The sequence below is a fragment of the Podarcis muralis genome, chromosome 7 (genome assembly GCF_964188315.1).
Source record: "Podarcis muralis chromosome 7, rPodMur119.hap1.1, whole genome shotgun sequence".
Taxonomy (NCBI): Eukaryota; Metazoa; Chordata; class Lepidosauria; order Squamata; family Lacertidae; genus Podarcis; species Podarcis muralis.
Genome location: NC_135661.1, coordinates 12,350,234 through 12,371,624, shown reverse-complemented (window position 1 = coordinate 12,371,624; position 21,391 = coordinate 12,350,234). Strand labels below are relative to the sequence as shown.

Genomic DNA, 21,391 nt, shown 5'->3' with positions numbered 1-21,391 from the left:
TCCAGTCACGAACGACTCTGGGGTTGCGGCGCTCATCTCCCTCTATAGGCCGAGGGAGCTGACGTTTGTCCGCAGACAGTTTTTCTGGGTCATGTGGACAGCATGACTAAGCCGCTTCTGGCGAAACCAGAGCAGCGCACAGAAACGCCGTTTACCTTCCCGCTGGAGCGGTACCTATTTATCTACTTTGACGTGCTTTTGAACTGCTAGGTTGGCAGGAGCAGGGACCGAACAATGGGAGCTCACCCCATCACGGGGATTCGAACCACCAGCCTTCTGATTGGCAAGCCCAAGGCTCAGTGGTTTACACCACAGAAGCACCCATGTCCCTAATAACTGGTTAACAGCTATCAATTGCCTTATAAATTAGTTGCCACACATCTGTGGTAGGTGAAGGTTTGTGTATGTTTGGTAAGTAGTTATATATAAATGTTTTATGCATAAAAATCATTTTCAGGCAATACCTTGTATCACCGGATCAGATTCATCTATTTTGAATTAACTAAATGAAATGGTTGAATTGGATTTTGAATAAATGTGCTGTTTTGAATTTTATTGTGTCATCTTCCTTAACGGGTCATGCAAACTGCTATTCTGAATAATGCATTATGCAGGGTAGGATTACTGGGGGTGAGTTTATGGAACGAAGAGCCCCCCAAAAGTTTGGGAACCACTGCCTTATACTAAGTCAGAGCACGGGTTCACCTAGCTCAGGGGTTCTCCAGGATTCTTTCCCCAACCCTATCCGGTGGTGCCAGGATTGAACCTAGGGCTTTTTTTGCATACACAGGAAATGCTCTATTGCTGAGCTACGGTCCTCCCTCTAAGCTCAGAGGGAGTGTGAATGCTCCCATCTCTGCAAATGAACACAGCTGCTTCTAAGAAACGTTTGGTGCCTCAAGAGGTTTCAGCCGCATGCCCCAAAAGCTTTGCCCTAGAATCCCAGCACCCTATGCAGAATTATGCCTGCAGTCGCGACTTTCCTCCTACATAACATAATGGGGCAACACAGCTCTAACACATTGCATAGGGAAGGGCTAAAAATTATTCTCCAAATCCCTATTCCAATCTGAGATGGAAAATAATCCAGTGAGCTTGCTTGTTCCTTTGAGGTGAGTTGTGATGAGCCTCCAAGGTTCTCTTCTAAGCATGGCTTGGTAATGACTGCTTGCCTTGTTGCCAGAGGTGGGGTAAATCTTGTGGGCTAGTATTGTTTGTGAACTTATTTTCAAGGCAAGAATCTTTTTCCATTGCACTTTCTTGCATTTGAACAGCACTCCGATCTAGACAAACCTTTGAATATCTGGACATCGTGCAGGCCTTCTGAGAACAGGAGTCATACCATACAGGTTTGTAAACATGGCTCCATTGAACTAGTACACACCTCGGCAAAAATCCATGAGGATCAAGACTTCCCAGACATCCCCACTGCTCACAGAGTTTATACTGGAGTCAATATATCCAACAATGTTCTTGTGTCCCACAAGGTCCCTCTGGAAAAAGTAAGAGAAGAGGTACTGGTTACTGCAAGTCACAACCAGAAAAATCTACATCTAAGTAAACAAACTTTGAAACAGAATTAAGCTACCTGCACATATTATGCCAGTGACACTTATCACTCTCTTCCTTTTACTTTGCTTCTCCTCATTCTCTGGGTATCCAATAACTTTTCAAATTCAAATTCACTTCTGCTACATGATTTTGGGTTGTTCTGTATTTCTAGAATATCCTGGCCAAACTCTGACACCTGAACTTCCCACCCTCACTCACGTTACTCAGTTTAAAGAAGCAGTTACATTTTTAAAACAACAGCTGGCTTTGTAGCAGTGCTAACAGGAGTGGTTTTCTTTCCCTCCTAGATCTGTCAAACAGGAAGGCCCAACTTTCCAATCCATGCAATAGTATCTATCCAAAACATTCTGCAAGAACTCCCAGAGTTTTGAGTCCTGCCTTGGCTTACCATGATCTGAATTTCCCGTTTGCAGACTTGTAGGTCGTGTTCATTGTTGACATACATTCGTTTGAGGGCACATTTCATTCCATTGCTGGTTCTCACCAGAAAAACAATAGCAAACCCACCTGCGGACACAAGATGTGCAAAAGTTCAGCTAGCAATTTTAGAAGATTGTCTGAAATCTGAGGGCAAGCAATTTTGCTGTTGAAACTAAGCAGCCCTGACCTTGGAGAGCCATGCAGAAAATCAATCCAAGCGCTCTGGAAGGAGATAAGGCTATCTAGGCAACCAAGATAACTTTCATCCTTGAATTAAAACTGGAGGAACTCTCGCACTGGAGAGGAATTGTTTTTAGAACATGTGAGCACAAGAATCCACCTCTGCTCAGTGTAGTTTGCCCTATATTATTTCTGCATGAGTCACTGTTCTGGGTGTGCCTCCTGGAAGTCCTGGCCATCTAAAACAATGACTCATGCGGCAATGCAATGGGTAGCATCCTCTGAAGGTGGGCAGTTCTGCAGAGCCCCTGCAACTGAATCACAAAGCCATGCAAGGAGAGAGAGAGAGAGAGAGAGAGAGAGTCTGAAGGGCAAAGTTTTTAATCAAAACATCTGGATGGCACCAGGTTAGGGGAGGCTGGTGTACGGTAAAGGACAGATGGACAGGACCTCAGGCATCATGGACATGGAAGGTTTTGCCAGGGACTCACTGGGTGGTCTTGAACAAGCACTCCTCCTTTCTCAGCTTCACTGCTGATAATCTATGAAAGGAGCAGACAGCAACTGATTTCTACACATAGAGGAAAAGCTTGGTCTTCCACAACAGAATAACTCCTAGCACTTCTCTGGTTGATATTGCCTCGGAACAAAACTCATACAACAACACAGTGAAAGGACACTGATTAATTTCACTCCACAAGCCACAACTTTTACAGCCAAACCACAATCAATCAACATTCCTACAGTGCACCATGTTTATAACAATCTGCTGCACAAGATGTGATGGAAGCATCATCTCTCAGGAAGAACCAGGAACCCAGTACAGTAGTCTTGTTTATACCAGCCTTCCCCAACCTGGTGCCCTCCAAATGTTTGAATTGCACCTCCCATCAGCCCCAGGAAAGGGGAGACCAATGGTGAGAGGTTGTGGGACATAGTCTACCTACATCTGAAGGGCACCAAACGAGGTCCATATGCCATTAAGTTGGTAACTCACAATCTCTGCCAGAGTTTTCTTTCCCCCTGATGAGCTGCCCTGGAGATTTTATTGAGCATCTTCCCATTGCTTTTTCCATTGCTTTGACCAGCAACAAAGAAACCCAAAATTGGACATCCTCAATTCTGCCAATACCAGTCTTTTATCCAGGTTAGAAGATAGCTCAATCCATGGTGCTCCAGATTATAGGCCCTGAACCAATGGATTCAAATTACAAGGAGATTCCGACAAAAAACATTAGGAAGAACTTTCTGGTGTTAAGACCTGTTTGACAGTGAAATTGGCTCCCTTGGAAGGTGGTGGACTCTCCTTCCTTGGAGGTTTGCAGTATAAACACTGGTTGGGTGGTCATCTGTTAGGGATTCTTTAACTGTAATTCCTGCATTGCAGGCAGTCGGGGTAGATCAGGGGTCTGCAACCTTTAAGACAAAAAGAGCCACTTGGACCCGTTTCCGAAGAGGAAAAAAAAACCGGGAGCTGCAAAACTCGTCATTATAAAAATAACTTTTTGTCACTTTTTTTTATTATTTCTTTTTTTGACCCCTCAGAATTACTCCTCCTCATAGAAATAAACGTTAAGTTAACAAGTTACCTTTTTTTGTGTGTGTGTTCTTTACTCCCCTTCAAAACAGTGACCAGCGTACATGCCCCCTTTCAATGCAGTGACCAGTGTACATGCCCCTTACAATGTAGCGGGCGGGCGGGAAGGTGACGTCGGGACGGTGCATGACTAACGCACGCACCGCCCCATGCAATGTCACAGCCAGTACAGCGCCCGCCACAGTGGGGAGTGTCGGGGCACACAATGCGCCTCCTCCCCTCGCTAGTATCCGCCCTGGAGCCGCGGAAAAGGTGTAAAAGAGCCACATGCGGCTCCGGAGCCGCGGGTTGCAGACCCCTGGGCTAGATGATGCTTGAGGCCCCTTCCAACTCTACAGTTCTCCAATGCTATGGTGGATTTCCATGCATATCAACCTCCCCAGGGCAACACAATGGCATCATTTCCACTATCATCTATAGCTCACAACATGGAGGTTCTACTGCTAAGGGAAGGACCATAGTTCAGTGGCAGAGCATCTACCTTGCACACATAAAATCCCAGGTTCAATCCCTGATATTTCCAGGTAGCGCTAAAACCTGGGGGAGGCACTGCTAGATGTTATTGAGCTAGACAGATAAATGGTTTGGCACTGTAATGAGGTTGCTTCCTATGTACTCTTAAGGGACCTGCAGCCTATCCTGGATGGAAGCTACCTTCTCAAAGCGCCAACAGGCAGGAACGCCCACACTTGCCTCACAGCACCCCCTACACATCTCCTCCAACTGAAATAAGAAGCCAGCCAGAGACTCGCCACAAGAGATGCACCACAGCTGTTTCAGATGTGGCTGTACCAGAGGTGAACACAACACTTCGGAAGAGGGCCCCAGCAGCCTACATACTCTCACTGTTCATAATCCTTGTCCACTCTCAATCCTGCCAAGTATGCAGCAGGGCTTACTACACTCAACTACAAAGAAAAACACCCAGATGCTAATGTCATCTACATTCAGTGTCAAGGCCACCTCGGAGTGTTAGTTAGACATTCTTCAGATCAAACGCAGAAACTGAGTGGTCAAGACATACAGATTTTGAGGGGAAAGAGGCACGATACGCTAACAAAATCTAGCTCACGGCGTAACCCCAGCCTACATTTCAATGAAGATTTTTGCATCAAGCCCAACCTCCCAGGAACCATTGGAAAGCTGAAAGGAAGAAGGGGACAGGCATTTGGGAAACCTGCAACCATTCGTGAGAGAGGAGGGCCCCCAAACTCTGCTTCCCGCTAGGAACTGCAACGCCTCTCTGAGGTCAGCCACCATTACCCTGTTGGGATGCGTCCGGGGAGACGGGGGCATTTGGCAGGCCCCCAGCTGGCTCCAGCAAACAGCCGGCAGCTGGGGGAACTCCGGTTCTCGGAACAGCATCTATCAGTGACTCGAGCCTCAAAAGCCTTCAGAGACTGAGCACGCTTTAATCAGCAGAGTGAATAACTTTTCACAACAGAAGTGGCGGACAGAAGCATATGTAAGCATATTTACAGGCGTTTATTCGGCATCAGGAACAAAGAAAAAACATGTCTGCTTCCCTTCATGTCCAAGCAAACAGCAGTATAGCAGAAGCAATATACAACGGAAGTTCCCAGCAGACTGTGCTGGAAGTAAACAGACATATGACGTACAACAATCCACACATCTGTTCTAAAGGTGGAATGGAAGTACAGTGGTACCTCGGGTTACAGAAATAGTGCTTCAGGTTAAGAACTTTGCTTCAGGATGAGAACAGAAATCGTGCTCCGGCGGCACGGCGGCAGCAGGAGGCCCCATTAGCTAAAAGTGGTGCTTCAGGTTAAGAACAGTTTCAGGTTAAGTACAGACCTCCGGAACGAATTCAGTACTTAACCCGAGGTACCACTGGGACGCGGGTGGCGCTGTGGGTAAAAGCCTCAGCACCTAGGGCTTGCCGATCGAAAGGTCGGCGGTTCGAATCCCCGCGGCGGGGTGCGCTCCCGTTGCTCAGTCCCAGCGCCTGCCAACCTAGCAGTTCGAAAGCACTCCCGGGTGCAAGTAGATAAATAGGGACCGCTTACTAGCGGGAAGGTAAACGGCGTTTCCGTGTGCGGCTCTGGCTCGCCAGAGCAGCGATGTCACGCTGGCCATGTGACCCGGAAGTGTCTCCGGACAGCGCTGGCCCCCGGCCTCTTGAGTGAGATGGGCGCACAACCCTAGAGTCTGTCAAGACTGGCCCGTACGGGCAGGGGTACCTTTACCACTGTATAGCCTAACATACTCCAATCCCCACCTTCAGGTCAGGCCTGTCTACAGGCTCAACAATATACACAGTTCAGGGAAGAGAAGAAGGGAGCAACGCCATGGCATGGAGGAAAGGAAGGCAGATTTGGCAAAAGTTGCCAGGAAGAGATGTAAAGGTAAAGGTAAAGGTACCCCTGCCCGTACGGGCCAGTCTTGACAGACTCTAGGGTTGTGCGCTCATCTCACTCTATAGGCTGGGGAGCCAGCGCTGTCCGCAGACACTTCTGGGTCACGTGGCCAGCGTGACATCGCTGCTCTGGCGAGCCAGCGCAGTACACGGAAACGCCGTTTACCTTCCCGCTAGTAAGCAGTCCCTATTTATCTACTTGCACCCGGGGGTGCTTTCGAACTGCTAGGTTGGCAGGCGCTGGGACCGAGCAGCGGGAGCGCACCCCGCCGCGGGGATTCAAACCGCCGACCTGACGATCGGCAAGTCCTAGGCGCTGAGGTTTTACCCACAGCGCCACCCGCGTCCCTTAGGAAGAGATGTGGCAACCTGTAAAAATACAGTGAGTCAAAGCCTTAAGAAACAACAACAAGGTTTATTACATTCAAGTGGTGAACAAATTAAAACAAGAAATAATCTATCTTCCCCCAACCCCTGTCTCAGGCAGCCCCTGCCCCAGTGGCATAAAGCAGGAAGCTGCGCTCCATACGATGTGTTGCAGGCCCCGCTTGCTGCCTTTGTCATCATTACTCATCACTTCATTTTTGTATGCTGCCTTTCCACACACAGAAAAGCACCCGCGCTCTAAGCTGCTTACAACAAAGAGAATAGCACTGCATCACAAAATCAGCAGCTGCAAAAACAATTTCTTAATACTGTGGTGGGGGAAGGGTTGTTTGTTACTATGTTGTGCATTTTTGTGTTTTTATATTGTAAACTGCCCTGTGATCCTCAGAGGAAGGGCAGTATAGAAAGGAAAGAAATAAAAATAATGGCAACAACAAAACAGCAACTTAATACAGTGGTGCCTCGCAAGACGAAATTAATTCGTTCCGCAAGTTTTTTCTTCTTGCGAGTTTTTCGTCTTGCGAAGCACGGTTTCCCATAGGAATGCATTGAAAATCAATTAATGAGTTCCTAGGGAAACCGCTTGCCAGGCTGGCGGTGCGGAGAAGGACTTTTCTCCCCACCGCAAGCCTTCAGCACAGGTACGGGAACAGAGGGGAAGGCGCGCAGCGCTTTTCCTTTGTTCCCGGGGCTTGCGTGGGAGGAGGGTTTTTCCTCCTCACCACCAACATTCAGAACAGCATTCTGAATGTTGGCGATGGGAAGGAAAACCCTTCTCCCACCCCAAGTCTTCAGGACAGCCATCCGAAGGCTGGCGCGGGGAGAAGGTCTCTCCGCCCCCCCCCCATGCCAAGCTTCGGTGCATCCTTCAGAGGCTGCTGCCATAGTCACGCGTCACTTCTCCAGCTGGGAGAGGGTCGCGGGGCTATGGCTTCTTTAGCCCCGCGCGCGCTCTCCCGGCTGGAGAGGTGACGCTCGGCTATGGAGGCTCCTGCCATAGGCGCGCGTCACCTGGGAGAGGGTCGCGGGGGGCTGCTTTAGCCCCGCGCGCGCTCTCCCGGCTGGAGAGGTGACGGGCGCCTATGGAGGTTCCTGCCATAGGCGCGCGTCACATCTCCAGCCGGGAGAGGGTCGCGGGGGGTTTCTTTAGCCCCGCGCGCGCTCTCCCGGCTGGAGAGGTGACGGGCGCCTATGGAGGCTCCTGCCATAGGCGCGCGTCACTTCTCCAGCCGGGAGAGGGTCGCGGGGGGCTGGTTTAGCCCCGCGCGCGCTCTCCCGGCTGGAGAGGTGACGGGCGCCTATGGAGGTTCCTGCCATAGGCGCGCATCACATCTCCAGCCGGGAGAGGGTCGCGGGGGGTTTCTTTAGCCCCGCGCGCGCTCTCCCGGTTGGAGAGGTGACGCTCGGCTATGGAGGCTCCTGACATAGGCGTGCGTCACCTGGGAGAGGGTCGCGGGGGGCTGCTTTAGCCCTGCGCGCGCTCTCCCGGTTGGAGAGGTGACGCGCGCCTATGGAGGCTCCTGCCATAGGCCCGCATCACCTGGGAGAGGGTCGCGGCAGGCTGCTTTAGCCCCGCGCGCGCTCTCCCGGCTGGAGAGGTGACACTCGGCTATGGAGGCTCCTGCCATAGGCGCGCGTCACCTGGGAGAGGGTCGCGGGGGGCTGCTTTAGCCCCGCGCGCGCTCTCCCGGCTGGAGAGGTGACGCTCGGCTATGGAGGCTCCTGCCATAGGCGCGCGTCACCTCTCCAGTCGGGAGAGGGTCGCGGCAGGCTGCTTTAGCTTCTTTAGCTTCGGAGCATCCTTCCGAAGCCTGGCGGCGGGAAGAGGTCTCTCCGCCCCGCCGCCAGGCTTCGGAGGAGGTCCGAGGACAGTGGGGAAGACGCGCTGCGCTTCCCCGCTGTCCCGGAGATTTCCCTATGGGCTTTCGTCTTGCGAAGCAAGCCCATAGGGAAATTCGTTTTGCGAAGCGCCTCCAAAACGGAAAACCCTTTCGTCTAGCGGGTTTTCCGTCTTGCGAGGCGTTCGTCTCGCGGGGTACCACTGTACCAAAGGTAACGGCACACAAAAGAACAGCATTTGAGTACAATCAGCGTAGCAACATTTCACCTCCTGGCAGTCGCAAAAAGAACAAGGAGGTTTGAAGAGTTTCATCCCAGATGCTCCAGCTACTGCTATCAAATCCATGGCAAATTAGCCAAGAATCAAGTTAGTCTGATTAAATTTATAGTGTTCAGCATGCCCAAAGATCAGTGCCCCCTTTGGCATCACCAGGAAGGTTTCCAGGTAGGTGGGATAGCTGTAGCCGCCCCCCAACGATGCTAAAGGCCTTAGATAGAGCCAGGATACATGCCGGCCCACCATCTCCTCCTTGAGTCGGTTCGTCCTTCGAGATCAGCCAGGGAGGCTCTACTGCATGTTTCAACAGTGCCAGAGATACCTTTGGTGAGAACGTAGAAGAGCACCTTCACTGTGGCCATGCCTCAAGCTGCGTGATCAGTTTGGTGCTCTCTTAGTGGCAGTGAGGATTTTTGAGAGTTGCCGCCATTTAAGAATGCATCTATTTTTGGGAGGTGTATTTGGATCTTGGTTGGTTGGACAGGGGGATCTGCCCCTCTGTCTATTGCCAGATCTTGCAATGTGATTGGTTTAACTGTAATTTTATTGGCTCATATGCTTAAGAATTTGTTATGATTCATACTGTCACCTTCTTTGGGGCCACCTTCAGAATACATCAGTTTAAATCAGGGCATGGGGAAACTTTTTGAGCCAGAGGGCCAAATTTCCTGATGGGCAACATTCTGGGAGCTCCATGTAAGAGGCAAGTAGGTTCCCCAGCCCTGTCAGCCTGGCTCCAGGGACAGTGCACTCACCCATTTTCATGGGGCTGCAGATAAACACTGTGTGGGAAGCCAATTAAACTTTCTTCCATTCCAAGTCTATCTTTATGCCTCTCCCTAATATTTCCACCAAGACACTGGTGTTTCTGTAGCTGGAAAATGACTCCACAGATCTATTGTCAACATGCTCATTTTATTTTATTAATACTTCATTTTATTAATACATTTTCCAGAAGCAGAAAAAGCCCATACAAAACATTGCTTTCTAAAATATACATCTGTTGTCAGCACTTCAAAACATGATACCCAGCTTCCATTTTCCTCTGGGTCGATTTTAAAGACACCCACACCATAACAGTCCTTTCTTGGCTGGATGTATGCTGAACAAACAGCTTTTTCCACATGAAAATAACAGCTTTCAAGCATAAACTGTTCAGAAGCATCCAGGCAGCCAAACAAGCCAACTGAAAGGAGGAAATAAATAGCACCTCCAAATTAATCTTCCTTAGCAGACGAAACTACGACTACTTCTTAGGCACCAAGGCAAGAGACTTAAACTAGATCAGTCTTCCCCTGGAAATTTTGAACTACTCTCTCATACAGACATACTGTCAGGATCTAATGGGAGCTGTAGCCCAAAACATTGGTGGAGGAAGAAGTCTAAAGAGGTCCAGCCATTGTCGTGGGAGAGAAAAGCTCCTCCCCTTTATTGTTTCTCTCTGCATTGCCCCTGCCTCATCAATACTTCACAGCCAACACAATGTGGCACTTGTGCCCTCCCCATTAGGGTCAACTGATCTGGCATGGAAAATTCTATTGCACCATCCCAGCATACGTTTCTAAACTATAAAGATTCACACAAGTCTTCCTGTATATCATCTGGAAATGGAACTAGGCAACCAAGGTAGAGTGAGAATCAGGCACTGGGCATTGCACACTCCAAGTGGCATTTACTCCAAGCCACTTGCCATTTCTCCGTCTGTGTCCAGCCTTTAACCAAACTTGGCCAACAACCATCAGTTGTGAGTCGAGGACCCGCCACCCGCATAGGAGTATAATAAGACACAGAGACACATTATTTTAGGTTAATGGGCAAAATTAGGCCACAACTTTTATTGGTTACAGCATGTGACCAATATTGGCATTGGATGAAACAGCAATACAAGACTCCACGGGAGTCATATCAGGGTTAACAACCAATGGGCGGAGCTTGTTGATGCAAATACAACTGGAAGCTCTGCCTGACGTCACTGGGGGTCGTGCCATGGCCCTAGCCACCAGCAGGGCATCGGACAGGATCCACGACCACTGGATTCCTTTAGCGGAATACCCAAAAGAGGAGGGGTAGATGATGGCCCATACCCAATCCTCCAACACAGCACACATATTGCAATGCCTAACCGCCAATACCAGAAAGTTGTGACGAATTGCTACGAGGCAGGTGGAAAAACCAAGAGGCTGGTGCCAATTTGCCAAATGGATAAAAAAAAAGTCCTACCAGGCCCCTTGGGCAACCAAGGCAACCAAACAAAATCCATAGCAAGGTCAATACGCAAAAGAAGCTGACCTAAGAGAGAGGGAGGGCGGGAGAGCCAAAGAAAGCAGGAACAGACTGGGAGCTGAGCGCTGCCATGGCTGTTTAAATGCGGCTAGCCCTGCCCACCAGCCGGCCCTATTGGTCGGCTGGGAGGCTTGGGCGTGGCAGCAGAAGCAATCAGGAGCCGGGAGCCGAGTATGCCTCCCTGTCCCTGAGGGAAGCTGCTCCCGCTCCCAACCCCTCCCCTCTGGGAGGAGGAGAGGCCTTCTTGTGACACATCTGACCACAATAATAGAATCATATAAGTGTAGCATTGGGACCCCAAGGGTTATCTAGCTCAACCTTCCCACAATGCGGAAATATCAACTAGATCATACATAACAGATGACCATCCAACCTCTGCCTTAAAAACTCCAAAGAAGGAGAGTTCACCACCTCTTGTGGGAATATTTTCCACTGTTGAACAGCTCTTACTTCAGAAAGTTCTTCCTGATGTTTAGTCAGAATCTCCTTTCCTGTAACTTGAAGCCATTGGTCCAAGTCCTAGCCTCTGGAGCAGGAGAGAAAATAAGTCTGTTCCATCTTCCATGTGACAGTCCTTTATGAAGACTAAACAAACCCAGTTCCCTCAACTGTAGCTCATGAGGCTTAGTTTCCAGACCCTTGATCACCTTGGTTGCCCTCCTCTGCACACATTGCAGCTTGTCAATATCCTTCTTAAACTGTAGCACCCAGAACTGGACAAAGTACAGTGGTACCTCGGGTTACAGACGCTTCAGGTTACAGACTCCACTTACCCAGGAAATAGTAGCTTGGGTTAAGAACTTTGCTTCAGGATGAGAGCAGAAATCGTGCGGCAGTGGCGCAGCAGCGGGAGGCCCCATTAGCTAAAGCGGTGCTTCAGGTTAAGAACAGTTTCAGGTTAAGAATGGGCCTCCGGAATGAATTAAGTTCTTAACCCGAAGTACCACTATACTGAAAGTGTGCTCTGACCAAGGCAGAATACAACATCCCCTCAATTCCTTTGTCCAAGTAGTCTATAAAGATGTTGAACAACAACAGGCCCTGTGGCACCCCACTTGTCACTTTTTTCCAGGATAACAAGGAACTGTTAGTGAGCACTCTTTGGGTTCTGTCAGTCAACCACCTACAAATTCACCTAACAGATACCTCATCAGTCCACATTTTACCAGCTTCTCCACAAGAATATAATGGGGGACTTTGAGAGAAGGTGACTGAGGGGGAAGAGACCCCAACCACCTTCCCAGCTCCAACAAGGAGAAGAAGCTTTCTCCCCTGAGTGCTCAACCTCACACTCACCAGGAGTAGATAAGGGTCATCACGATGACTGTGGCGAGCAGCTCGGGGGGGGGGGGGGCGACAGGCAGACCACTTCAAAACCAATTACAGAGAATCCATCCCTGTGTTAGAGAGACGCAATGTCCCTTCAGGTACAAAGAGTACAGCATGACATCCCGTCTTCATGTCCAAGCTTCTCACTCCGGTATCGAGATCACAACATCACATACCAGAGACTCCCCCCCCCCCCAGTGCTTTAACACATCCTTACTGTTTCAAGAGACAGCGGAGCTGCAAAAACTCACTTTGGTTTTATTATCAGGAGGTAAAATAGCTTGTGGTATTGTGAAGAGCACCGGTTTTGGAGACTTGGAGATGTACGTAGTCATACAGACCTATAACCTGTATTTGATTCACCAATAAATTTGTGGGATAAAGCTTTAAGAACAACTAAATCTCTGGGTGACAACAGAAGGCAGAATAATTTAAGAGAGTCAAAATGGTGCAGTTCTTAGTACTGGGGCTGGGAGATCAGGGTTCAAATCCCCACTTAGACATGAAGCTCACTGGGTGACCTTGAGCCAGTCACTTACTCTCAGCCCAACCTACATCACAGGATTGTTGTGGGGATAAAATGGGGAGGAAGAGAACTATGTATGCTACCTTGAGCTCCTTAGAGGAAAAGTAGGATAATTAACACCACCACTAGAAACAACATGTATAAAGTTAACACATTTCTGGAGAATTAGAAGTCAGGGCCGTAGCTGTCAACTTACAGATTTGAAAATAAGGGACCAGCAGCCAAAATAAGGGATCAACAATTACTTTGATGGAATACATATTTTGTTGCGTGCAAATGGCTTTAGATACCTATTAGGTCCATAAATTACCATATAGCATATATTCAACACAAAAAAAACAACAACAATTTGTTGTTGACAAAGCACAGCTGGACATAGAAAGGGCCCCATTACCTTCGGTAGCTTATTTAAGGACATCATCAATAAGGGACAGCAGCGGGACATGGCGCTGGGATAAGGGACTGTCCCGCCAAATAAGGGACACTTGACAGCTATGGTCAGGGCCAAACTACAGTGATGTTTAATGCAACTTCATGTTAGGTGCAAAGTTCTATTTAACTCTCTCTCTCTCGCCCTCGCTGTGTGTGTGTGTGTGTGTGTGTGTGTGTGTGTGTTTACTATTGTGTAATATTAATAAAAACCAGAGGGAATGTGTGGAGAAGGAATTTAAATATTTCTACCTCTGATGGGGTCCAGTGAAAAATCTGCCTGAAGCTGGCAGTCGTTTTGGGGAGAAATCCAAGCAGTATAAGGGGAGGGCACCGCCATGGTTTATACCAGAGGAGAGGGTGTATTTAAATGCATATAGGTCAGCAAGCAGAGACAGTGGTACTGATCTTTCAGTCCTTGTTGAAAACATGACCCCTGTTAAAATCTAATTGCTAACTGGGGTCTCTGAAAAGCAGAAGTTCTTCAGAACCCCTCTATATTGCTGCATAGCAAGATCACAGCAGAAATCAGAAACAGCAAACGTGCTTGCGGCCCTTATCTTACAGTTTTGAGCAAGAGGCATCTGAACCGCCCCTTGTTTCAGAAGGTTATACAACTAGAGAATGTCACAGAACCATTTCACTGCTCTCTGTGCTGCCTCCTCAATTATTTCACGGTGAAAAAGGCAATTCCAAGCATTGTCCACCCTGTGACAACTTCAGCTCTTTAAGTCTCAGTGTGAGAAGAGGAAAATTCTAATGTGTAGTAAATAAAACTCTCTACGACCCAAACACGCGGCCAGCTTGTTAGAAGCCCTTTTCAGCTGCTGCCGTTCTAAATGGCAGCTTAACAGCATCAGAAGCCCATAGGAGGAGAAGTGAGGCAATTGCATAAGCAGCAGAGAGCACAGGGCTGCAGAGTGGTCCTGAGCACAGATGCCAAGCCAGCAATAAAATGCAGAGGCCAATGTAGGGCAGGCAACCTTTGCTACAAGGCAAAGCAGAGAAGATGGAAATCTCAGAAAGGAATTGCATCATCAGAATGAGAAACTGCATTCCACATGCTCACTGTTGTCAGGGAGGCGGTAACTAAACAGTAGTAATTTGGTCTCATTCACACATCACAGTAAGCCATGGTCTGAAATAAACTATGGCTTACAGGGAACAGACAGCATGCAGTCACACCCTCTTTGCTTCTCCCAAGTCCCAAGCTCAGAAATAAACCCCAGAGCAGCTGGCTTTCCATTATGTGCAATCCTCCCAAATGAACCATAAGCAAAGAACAAACCTTGGTAACCACAAGTACTGATTTACATGCAACTCTAAAACACTCAGATTGGGAAAGGGAGGAACAAAGCGGGCACAGTTGAGCAGCATGCACCATCATGCTGTTCCTTCACAGTAAACTGTAGCTTACCAAAGACCATGGTTTACTGTGATGTGTGAACAGGGCAAAAATGTAGTTCTTCCTTCCTTCCTTCTCTTTTTTTAGTGTTTCAGTGATCTTTACTATCAGCTCATCTACACAGCACCAGAAAGGGAAACCAATCTAGTAGAGCAAGCAAAGAGGTATATCTTGATCCACCTGACAAATTCTTATCAGAGGAGATATTTGAACTACTCAGTTCCCTTTGATTGGGGTGAGTGGCAGGTAAACAAGCACTACAACAATGCCTGCATCTGCCATGGCCACGATGAAAAGGCAAAACTGAATGAAGGCACAAAACTCCAAGGCCTGTATTAAAATGCTAACGTAGATCTATGTAAATACCCCCTTAAGCCAGCAATAACCTTTTCAGCTTTCAAAATCCAGTGCAACACAGAGAGAGGCCTCTGCTGTCACAATAGTTTGGAAGCAGCAAATATAAAGCCCATGAATAAGCCCCAATCCGTTCAGACTGCTACTCAAGCAGAATGCAGAGGGCTTGTTTACATGCTCAGCAACGGCGAGATGACAATCCCTTCAAGCATTTCAAGGAAGAGTCAAAGATAAAAAATAAACGCTGGCACAAGATAAGAATCAAGGAAATATGGGCCTTGACCCACATTGCCACTTCTTTTGGAGAAAACAAGTCACCTCACCCAGGGACCGCTGAAAGCAGTTTGCCATTCTCACCAAACACATGATGCCCCAGACTCACTCTCTCATATCCAGCAAAGTACCTGAGGAAGAATTCACAGGTGATGCTGGAATTACCTACACCAACAACAAATTGAAGTGAATAAGCCACAGCTGACCACCCTGATTTCCAGTGCAGCTGGAAGCCACTCATTTCTGTTGGCTGTCCAAAGAGGCCAAGTTAGTGCCAGAGGCAAAGCAGGCCTAAAGAATGGGAAGGGGTCCTAGTTGGGTCCCCTGCATGCACACACACCTGACATGCAGGGGACCCAAGATTAACCAGTAGTGCCATCAGTTAAAACAGTCTCCAGTAGCAAAACTTGGAAGCACACCAGAGAACCAGATTCTACCCTTGAGGTCTAAGTTAGGGAAGCTTTTTCAAACTAAGAGCTGCATAAGGAACAGAATGCGGCAGCTAGACTGGTGACCGGAGATCGGCTGTCGAGACCACATAATACCAGTCTTGAAAGACCTACACTGGTTCCCAGTACGTTTCCGAGCACAATTTAAGGTGTTGGTGCTGACCTTTAAAGCCCTAAACGGCTTCGGCCCAGTATACCTGAAGGAGCGTCTCCACCCCCATTGTTCTATTGTTCTACCCGGACACTGAGGTCCAGCGCCGAGGGCCTTCTGGTGGTTCCCTCCCTGCGACAAGCCAAGTTACAGGGAACCAGGCAGAGGGCCTTCTCGGTGGTGGCGCCCGCCCTGTGTAACGCCCTCCCACCAGGTGTCAAAGAGAAAAACTACCAGACTTTTAGAATACATCTGAAGGCAGCCCTGTTTAGGGAAGCTTTTAATGTTTGATGGACTACTGTATTTTAATACAGTGGTACCTCGGGTTAAGTACTTACTTCGTTCTGGAGGTCCTTTCTTAACCTGAAGCTGTTCTTAATCTGAAGCACCACTTTAGCTAATGAGGCCTCCCACTGCCGCCATGCCGCCGGAGCACGATTTCTGTTCTCATCCTGAAGCAAAGTTCTTAACCCGAGGTACTATTTTTGGGTTAGCAGAGTCTGTAACCTGAAGCGTATGTAACCCGAGGTACCACTGTATTTTGCTGGAAGCCGCCCAGAGTGGGCGGGGTATAAATAATATATTATTATTATTATTATTATTATTATTATTATTATTATTATTATTATTATGGGGGCAGAGGAAAAGTGAGCAATGCAATGGATTATGTGGCTATAGGTTATTCCAGGCATGCAAGACTCATATGCATGTGTGTTTACATCAGTGTTTCCCAACCTTTTTTGGGCAAAGGCACACTTGTTTCATGAAAAAAATCTCGAGGCACACCACCATTACAGCCCCGTGACGTCAGCGCGCAGCGTCACGCCGGGAGGGACGCACGAAAGTGTAAGTTTCAATTTTTTCCCCTCCCCCTTGCCTTCCTTCTGTGCCAACCGCCAAAAAGCCAAGAAAAAAGCCAAGACTTTAGGGCAGCAGGTCAACACGGAAGAAGCTCCTACCTAAGGACAGGTGCGACGGCCGTGTCCTCTTCTGCCACACTTGGCAGCCCTGCCTCACGGTCGTGACTCCCACCCTGATTTCTCCCCACAGGTCGAGCGGCACAGGCAGCCCAATGTGTCCAGCCCAGACACAAGCCCCGCTTCCCCACTCTAGATCCTGAATGCGACCAAGTGCTCTGGACTCCCGAGCAGGGTGGGAAAGAGGACTCGCATCTGGTAGCCTCCGGGCTCCTCGCCTGCTCGAGGGATGGCATTGCAGGCAAGCTGCCGGCCGTCGCCATCGCCGCCCCCTCATGCGAGTGGACCTGCCCGGAGTGGTGGGCCGGGGGAGGCTCGCTCTCTGTGGGGATGTGGCCCGCACGCGCGGCCCCGCTTCCTCCTGCCCAGGGCTGAGCTCCTTACCCGCGATCTCGGTCTCGCGCACGCGGATCCCACTTATTCTGAAGCTCGCGCCACTAGCCGGGGCTCTCACACCGTGCCAGGGCGAGGCGGCGCGGCCCACTGATGTCATCGCCGCTCGCCGCCTCCCTCGACTTCCCTGTTCCCTCCCCTCCCTCGGGTCGCCGTGGTTACCAAGGACTGCAAGCTGCTCGGGCGAGCGTGGGGCATTAAGTGGGAGAAGGAAAATTAAAATTAAAACTCGCCTGAAGGCCGCCTCTCCGGATATCTTTCGAATTTTTCTAATTTTTCCCGCGGCACACCAGGCAACGTCTCGCGGCACACTAGTGTGCCGCGGAACACCGGTTGGGAAACACTGGTTTACATAAACACACCAAGACAAGCAAGAAGCTTTTTATCACAGTTCAAAGGCATTCCAAGCACAGCAAAGGATGCAGTCCTGGGTCAGTGAGGGGTGTGGCTTGGGGAGAGCCCCCCACGGAGGGCCAGTTGGAAGAGCCTGGAGGGCCATCATCAGCTCCCAAGCCAGAGGTGCCTTATGCAATCAAAGGACATCCCTCAGCAGTCTGCAACACAGAATTAATAGGGCCACTCATCACTGGGATCATTGACTACTGCATAGCAAGACACTAAAATTCAGCCCCAACTAGTCTTCGGAACGGAGAGGCCTTTCCCAGCTGCCTGAGAGGTCTGAAGTAGAGTCTTGAATCATCAATAGATTTTTTTCCTCTGCACACTCAAAGAGCAGCTCTCAAAGCTGGCCTGTTCTGCTCAAGTGAAAACTAAGTGTTAGATCAGAGCCTGGCTAAGGGGAGGCAGTCGCCTTCAGTCTACCCCCACTTTTGCACCACACCTGAAAACCTGCTGGGTGCAGCATTAGACCATTGCGCAACCAGCTTCATTTAGAAGTGTAGTTTTGATTATCTCCATAATATCAATTAGTGCAGCACACTCTTTGCTTTCTTAAATGTTTTTCCACCAATATCTTTCCTTAAGCGTACATCTCAAGTTCTGTAAATTGTGAACCTAGCAAAGACATGAATTTATAATAATATTCTACTTATTCACATATTATTTATTATAGTTTATCCTACCTTTCCAAAGATACATGTTCTCCTGTTTTACTGCCCACAACTCACAACCACCCTACAGAGGCAGGCTGGGCTGAGAGAGTGACTGGCATCCTCAGGGCTGAGAAGCGATTTGAACCCCCATCTCCCCGGTTCTAGAGACTAGCCCAATACTCTAACCCAGGCTTTGTTAATCTGCTGCCCTCCAGAATGTCATGCTGGCTAGGACAGATGGGAGATGTAATCCTAAAGATTTGGAGGGCACCCATTTGGGGAAGGTTGCTGGAACTACTTCACTGCCTCTTTAAGAACATCTGCTGGGGGGTTCCTGTTGAGGGAGTACATGGCCATGAGCACTGTCATTTAATGATGGCTACTGTGTTATGCATTTTTCATGTGAACATTTGATCTATTGGAAAGATGCTCGATGCATCTTTTAGACAAGAATATATATATAATTGTTCATTACCTTGAGCAACACTGGGTATTAAGTTTCAGAAACAAAACAAGCCATCCCACTACAGGTGATATTGGGACTATGCAGAAAAGTTGCAAAGCCCATTCACACACGTAACAGCAACCAGAGACGATCAAGACCAACATCCTTTTCTAAACAGCGAACCACCGAGATCCCTTTAGAAACCCCACAAAGAATGAGAGCAACAGCCTCCAAAAACTGGCACTCAAGAGACAAGCTGCCCATGACCTTGAGCCTATCGCAGCTAGCAGCCTTTTCTCTGTCCTGAATCTCCTGCCATTCAGCTCCATTGGATAGCCCCACTGGGTGCTAGTAAAATAAAGGCTTTCTCCTCACTATCCATAATTTTGAACCATCTCTATCATGACATTTCCACTTCGTACCATTTTTCTCAGCTGTATAGGCCCTTTCTTGCAGGAAAGGCTCTCCACCTCCTCAAGAATTTTAGCTGCCCTCTTCTGCACAGTTTCCAGCTCTACAATATTATTTTTGAAGCACAGGAACCAGAACTGCATACAGTACCGCACCGTACATACGTGTTTTATTTGTATGCTGCCTTTGCATAGTTAAAATCATGCTCAATGTAGTTTACAACATGAAAAAATAAATAATTACAAACATAATACTGGTCAAAAACAATAAATAAAACATCAAAATGTACACAACTAAATTGAAATAATTTCCACATAAATAACATCTAAAATAAAGATACAGAACAAAGATTTAAATAACAGCAACAACCCCGCCGCCCCCAACAACCCCCGCTAAACTATACCCAAAGAGTCTGTTCAGCAGCCTCAGCTTTTGCAGCTGGAGTCAGTCAGGGCCCTGCCCTCCTAGTCAGGAGAAAGCCTAGATTCACAGATGTGCCTGAAAAAGTTTGCTGCTCCTCATTATCTGGACCATTTCCTTTCTAGACACCCCTAAACCTCCTTGATAAGCAAACATGAGAAGACCATGAGATCACATGCTCCCTTCTTCCTGGTGGGTGGGCTACTTTATCCTCTGAGGTTAAGACGAATAAGGATTTATCCATCTTTCAGTTTAGGGTCCTCTCTGGGAAATGGCATTTTCAGAGAGGAATAGAAAGGTAAAGAAAATTCTGCAGTTCTACATAGATGTTGAAAATTCTACATATAGCCCAGGTGCAAAAATATGATGTATATCTGTTAATTTGGGGGCGGGGGTGGGAACAGAGAGAGGCACTATTCTAGAACAGGCAGCCAGGGGAAACCTGAGACTATGACCAGTGATGGGGGTCGGTACGTTCTGGAATATTTTGATTAAGCATTTTCCACTGCAGGAAATCAATAGAGATATTATTTTCGCATGTGCCATTTCTATTTAGAAAGCAAAACTAGTAATCAAAACTTTTGAATGGGTCAGTCACGTTAATTTTCTACACTTTAAAATATGGTAAGTTTTTTCCTATATCTGGAAATAGTTGAGCTGAAGCATGTTTTAAGAATAAAGGGGGGAAGTCAGTAGAGTGCACTTAAGTGTACTTTAAATGTTCTATTCAAAATCAAAGGTTACTTTAAAATTATTTTTACTGGAATACTCAATAGTACATGCTTCCCCTACATTAGATATTAAGAAATGGGAACACTGAAAGCTGTTAACCTACAAATTTTAGAGATGTCTGAAAATCTGGGTACATACGTTATGTGCTTCCTAGGGAAAGTCACCCTGGGGGAAAAAAATTTACAAATTTAGATCGGGTTGGTATTGTGGCTGCTCCAGTTGCCTAATTTCACTTGCAATTGATTCAGTCATTATGTAATTAATTTTATTAAAGGGTACATTTCTAAAACTGGAAAAATCTCCAATGAAAAAATATAGTAACAGTAAAAAAAATGGGGAGGGGATCATAACCATCACTACCTATGAAACCCAGAGTTTTTGTTTTTAAGGGCATTAAGAGCAATTGAGAAAGTCCTTACCGCTCCTCACTCAGTACAGCGGTAACTCGGTTTATGCACTTAATCCGTTCCAGTACAGTGGTACCTCTGGTTGCGAACGGGCAGTGGCGTAGCGTGGGTTGTCAGCACCCGGGGCAAGGCAAGTAATTTGCGCCCCCTAACCCGTGGATTTGCGCCCCCTAACCTGTGGATTTGCCCTAACCCCAGATGTTGCACCCGGTGCGGCCGGCCCCCCTGCACCCCCCACGCTACGCCACTGCGAACGGGATCTGTTCCGGAGGCCCGTTTGCAACATGAAAGGAACGCAACCCGCAGCAGCGCGTCTGCGCCCGCAAGGGTTGCGATAGCCGCTTCTATGCATGTGCGTGACATCATTTTGCGCGTCTGTGCATGCAATGAAACCCAGAAGTAACCCTTTCCAGTACTTCTGGGTCGCCGCAGGACGTAACCTGAAAGAACGTAACATGAAGCGGACGTAACATGAGGCATGACTGTAGTCCGTTCTTAAACTGAAACCCTTCTTAAACCAAAGCGTGCTTTCCCTAATGAGGCCTCCCGATGCTGGTGCCCTTCCACCATTCAGCTTCCGTTCTTAGACCAAGGTAAAGTTCGCAAACCGGGACACGTCTTCCGGTTTTGCAGAGTTCTTAAACCGAATAGTTTGTAAACAGGGCTGTTCTTAAACTGAGGTACCACTGTAGTTACTTAAGAGGAC

General features: G+C 48.1%; 1 protein-coding gene across 20 annotated transcripts in view; it reads right to left on the bottom strand.

The window, feature by feature from the left end:
• AAK1 (AP2 associated kinase 1) overlaps positions 1-21,391 on the bottom strand; it is a 109,592-nt gene that overhangs the window by 67,431 nt on the left and 20,770 nt on the right. For all 20 annotated transcript variants that reach the window (XM_028741152.2, XM_028741151.2, XM_028741155.2 and 17 more), the window contains exons 3-4: positions 1,961-2,079; positions 1,385-1,493 (exon numbers count right to left, since the gene is read on the bottom strand). In XM_028741152.2, the coding sequence (XP_028596985.2) occupies positions 1,385-1,493; positions 1,961-2,079 (228 nt within the window). The remainder of the gene's footprint in view (positions 1-1,384; positions 1,494-1,960; positions 2,080-21,391) is intronic.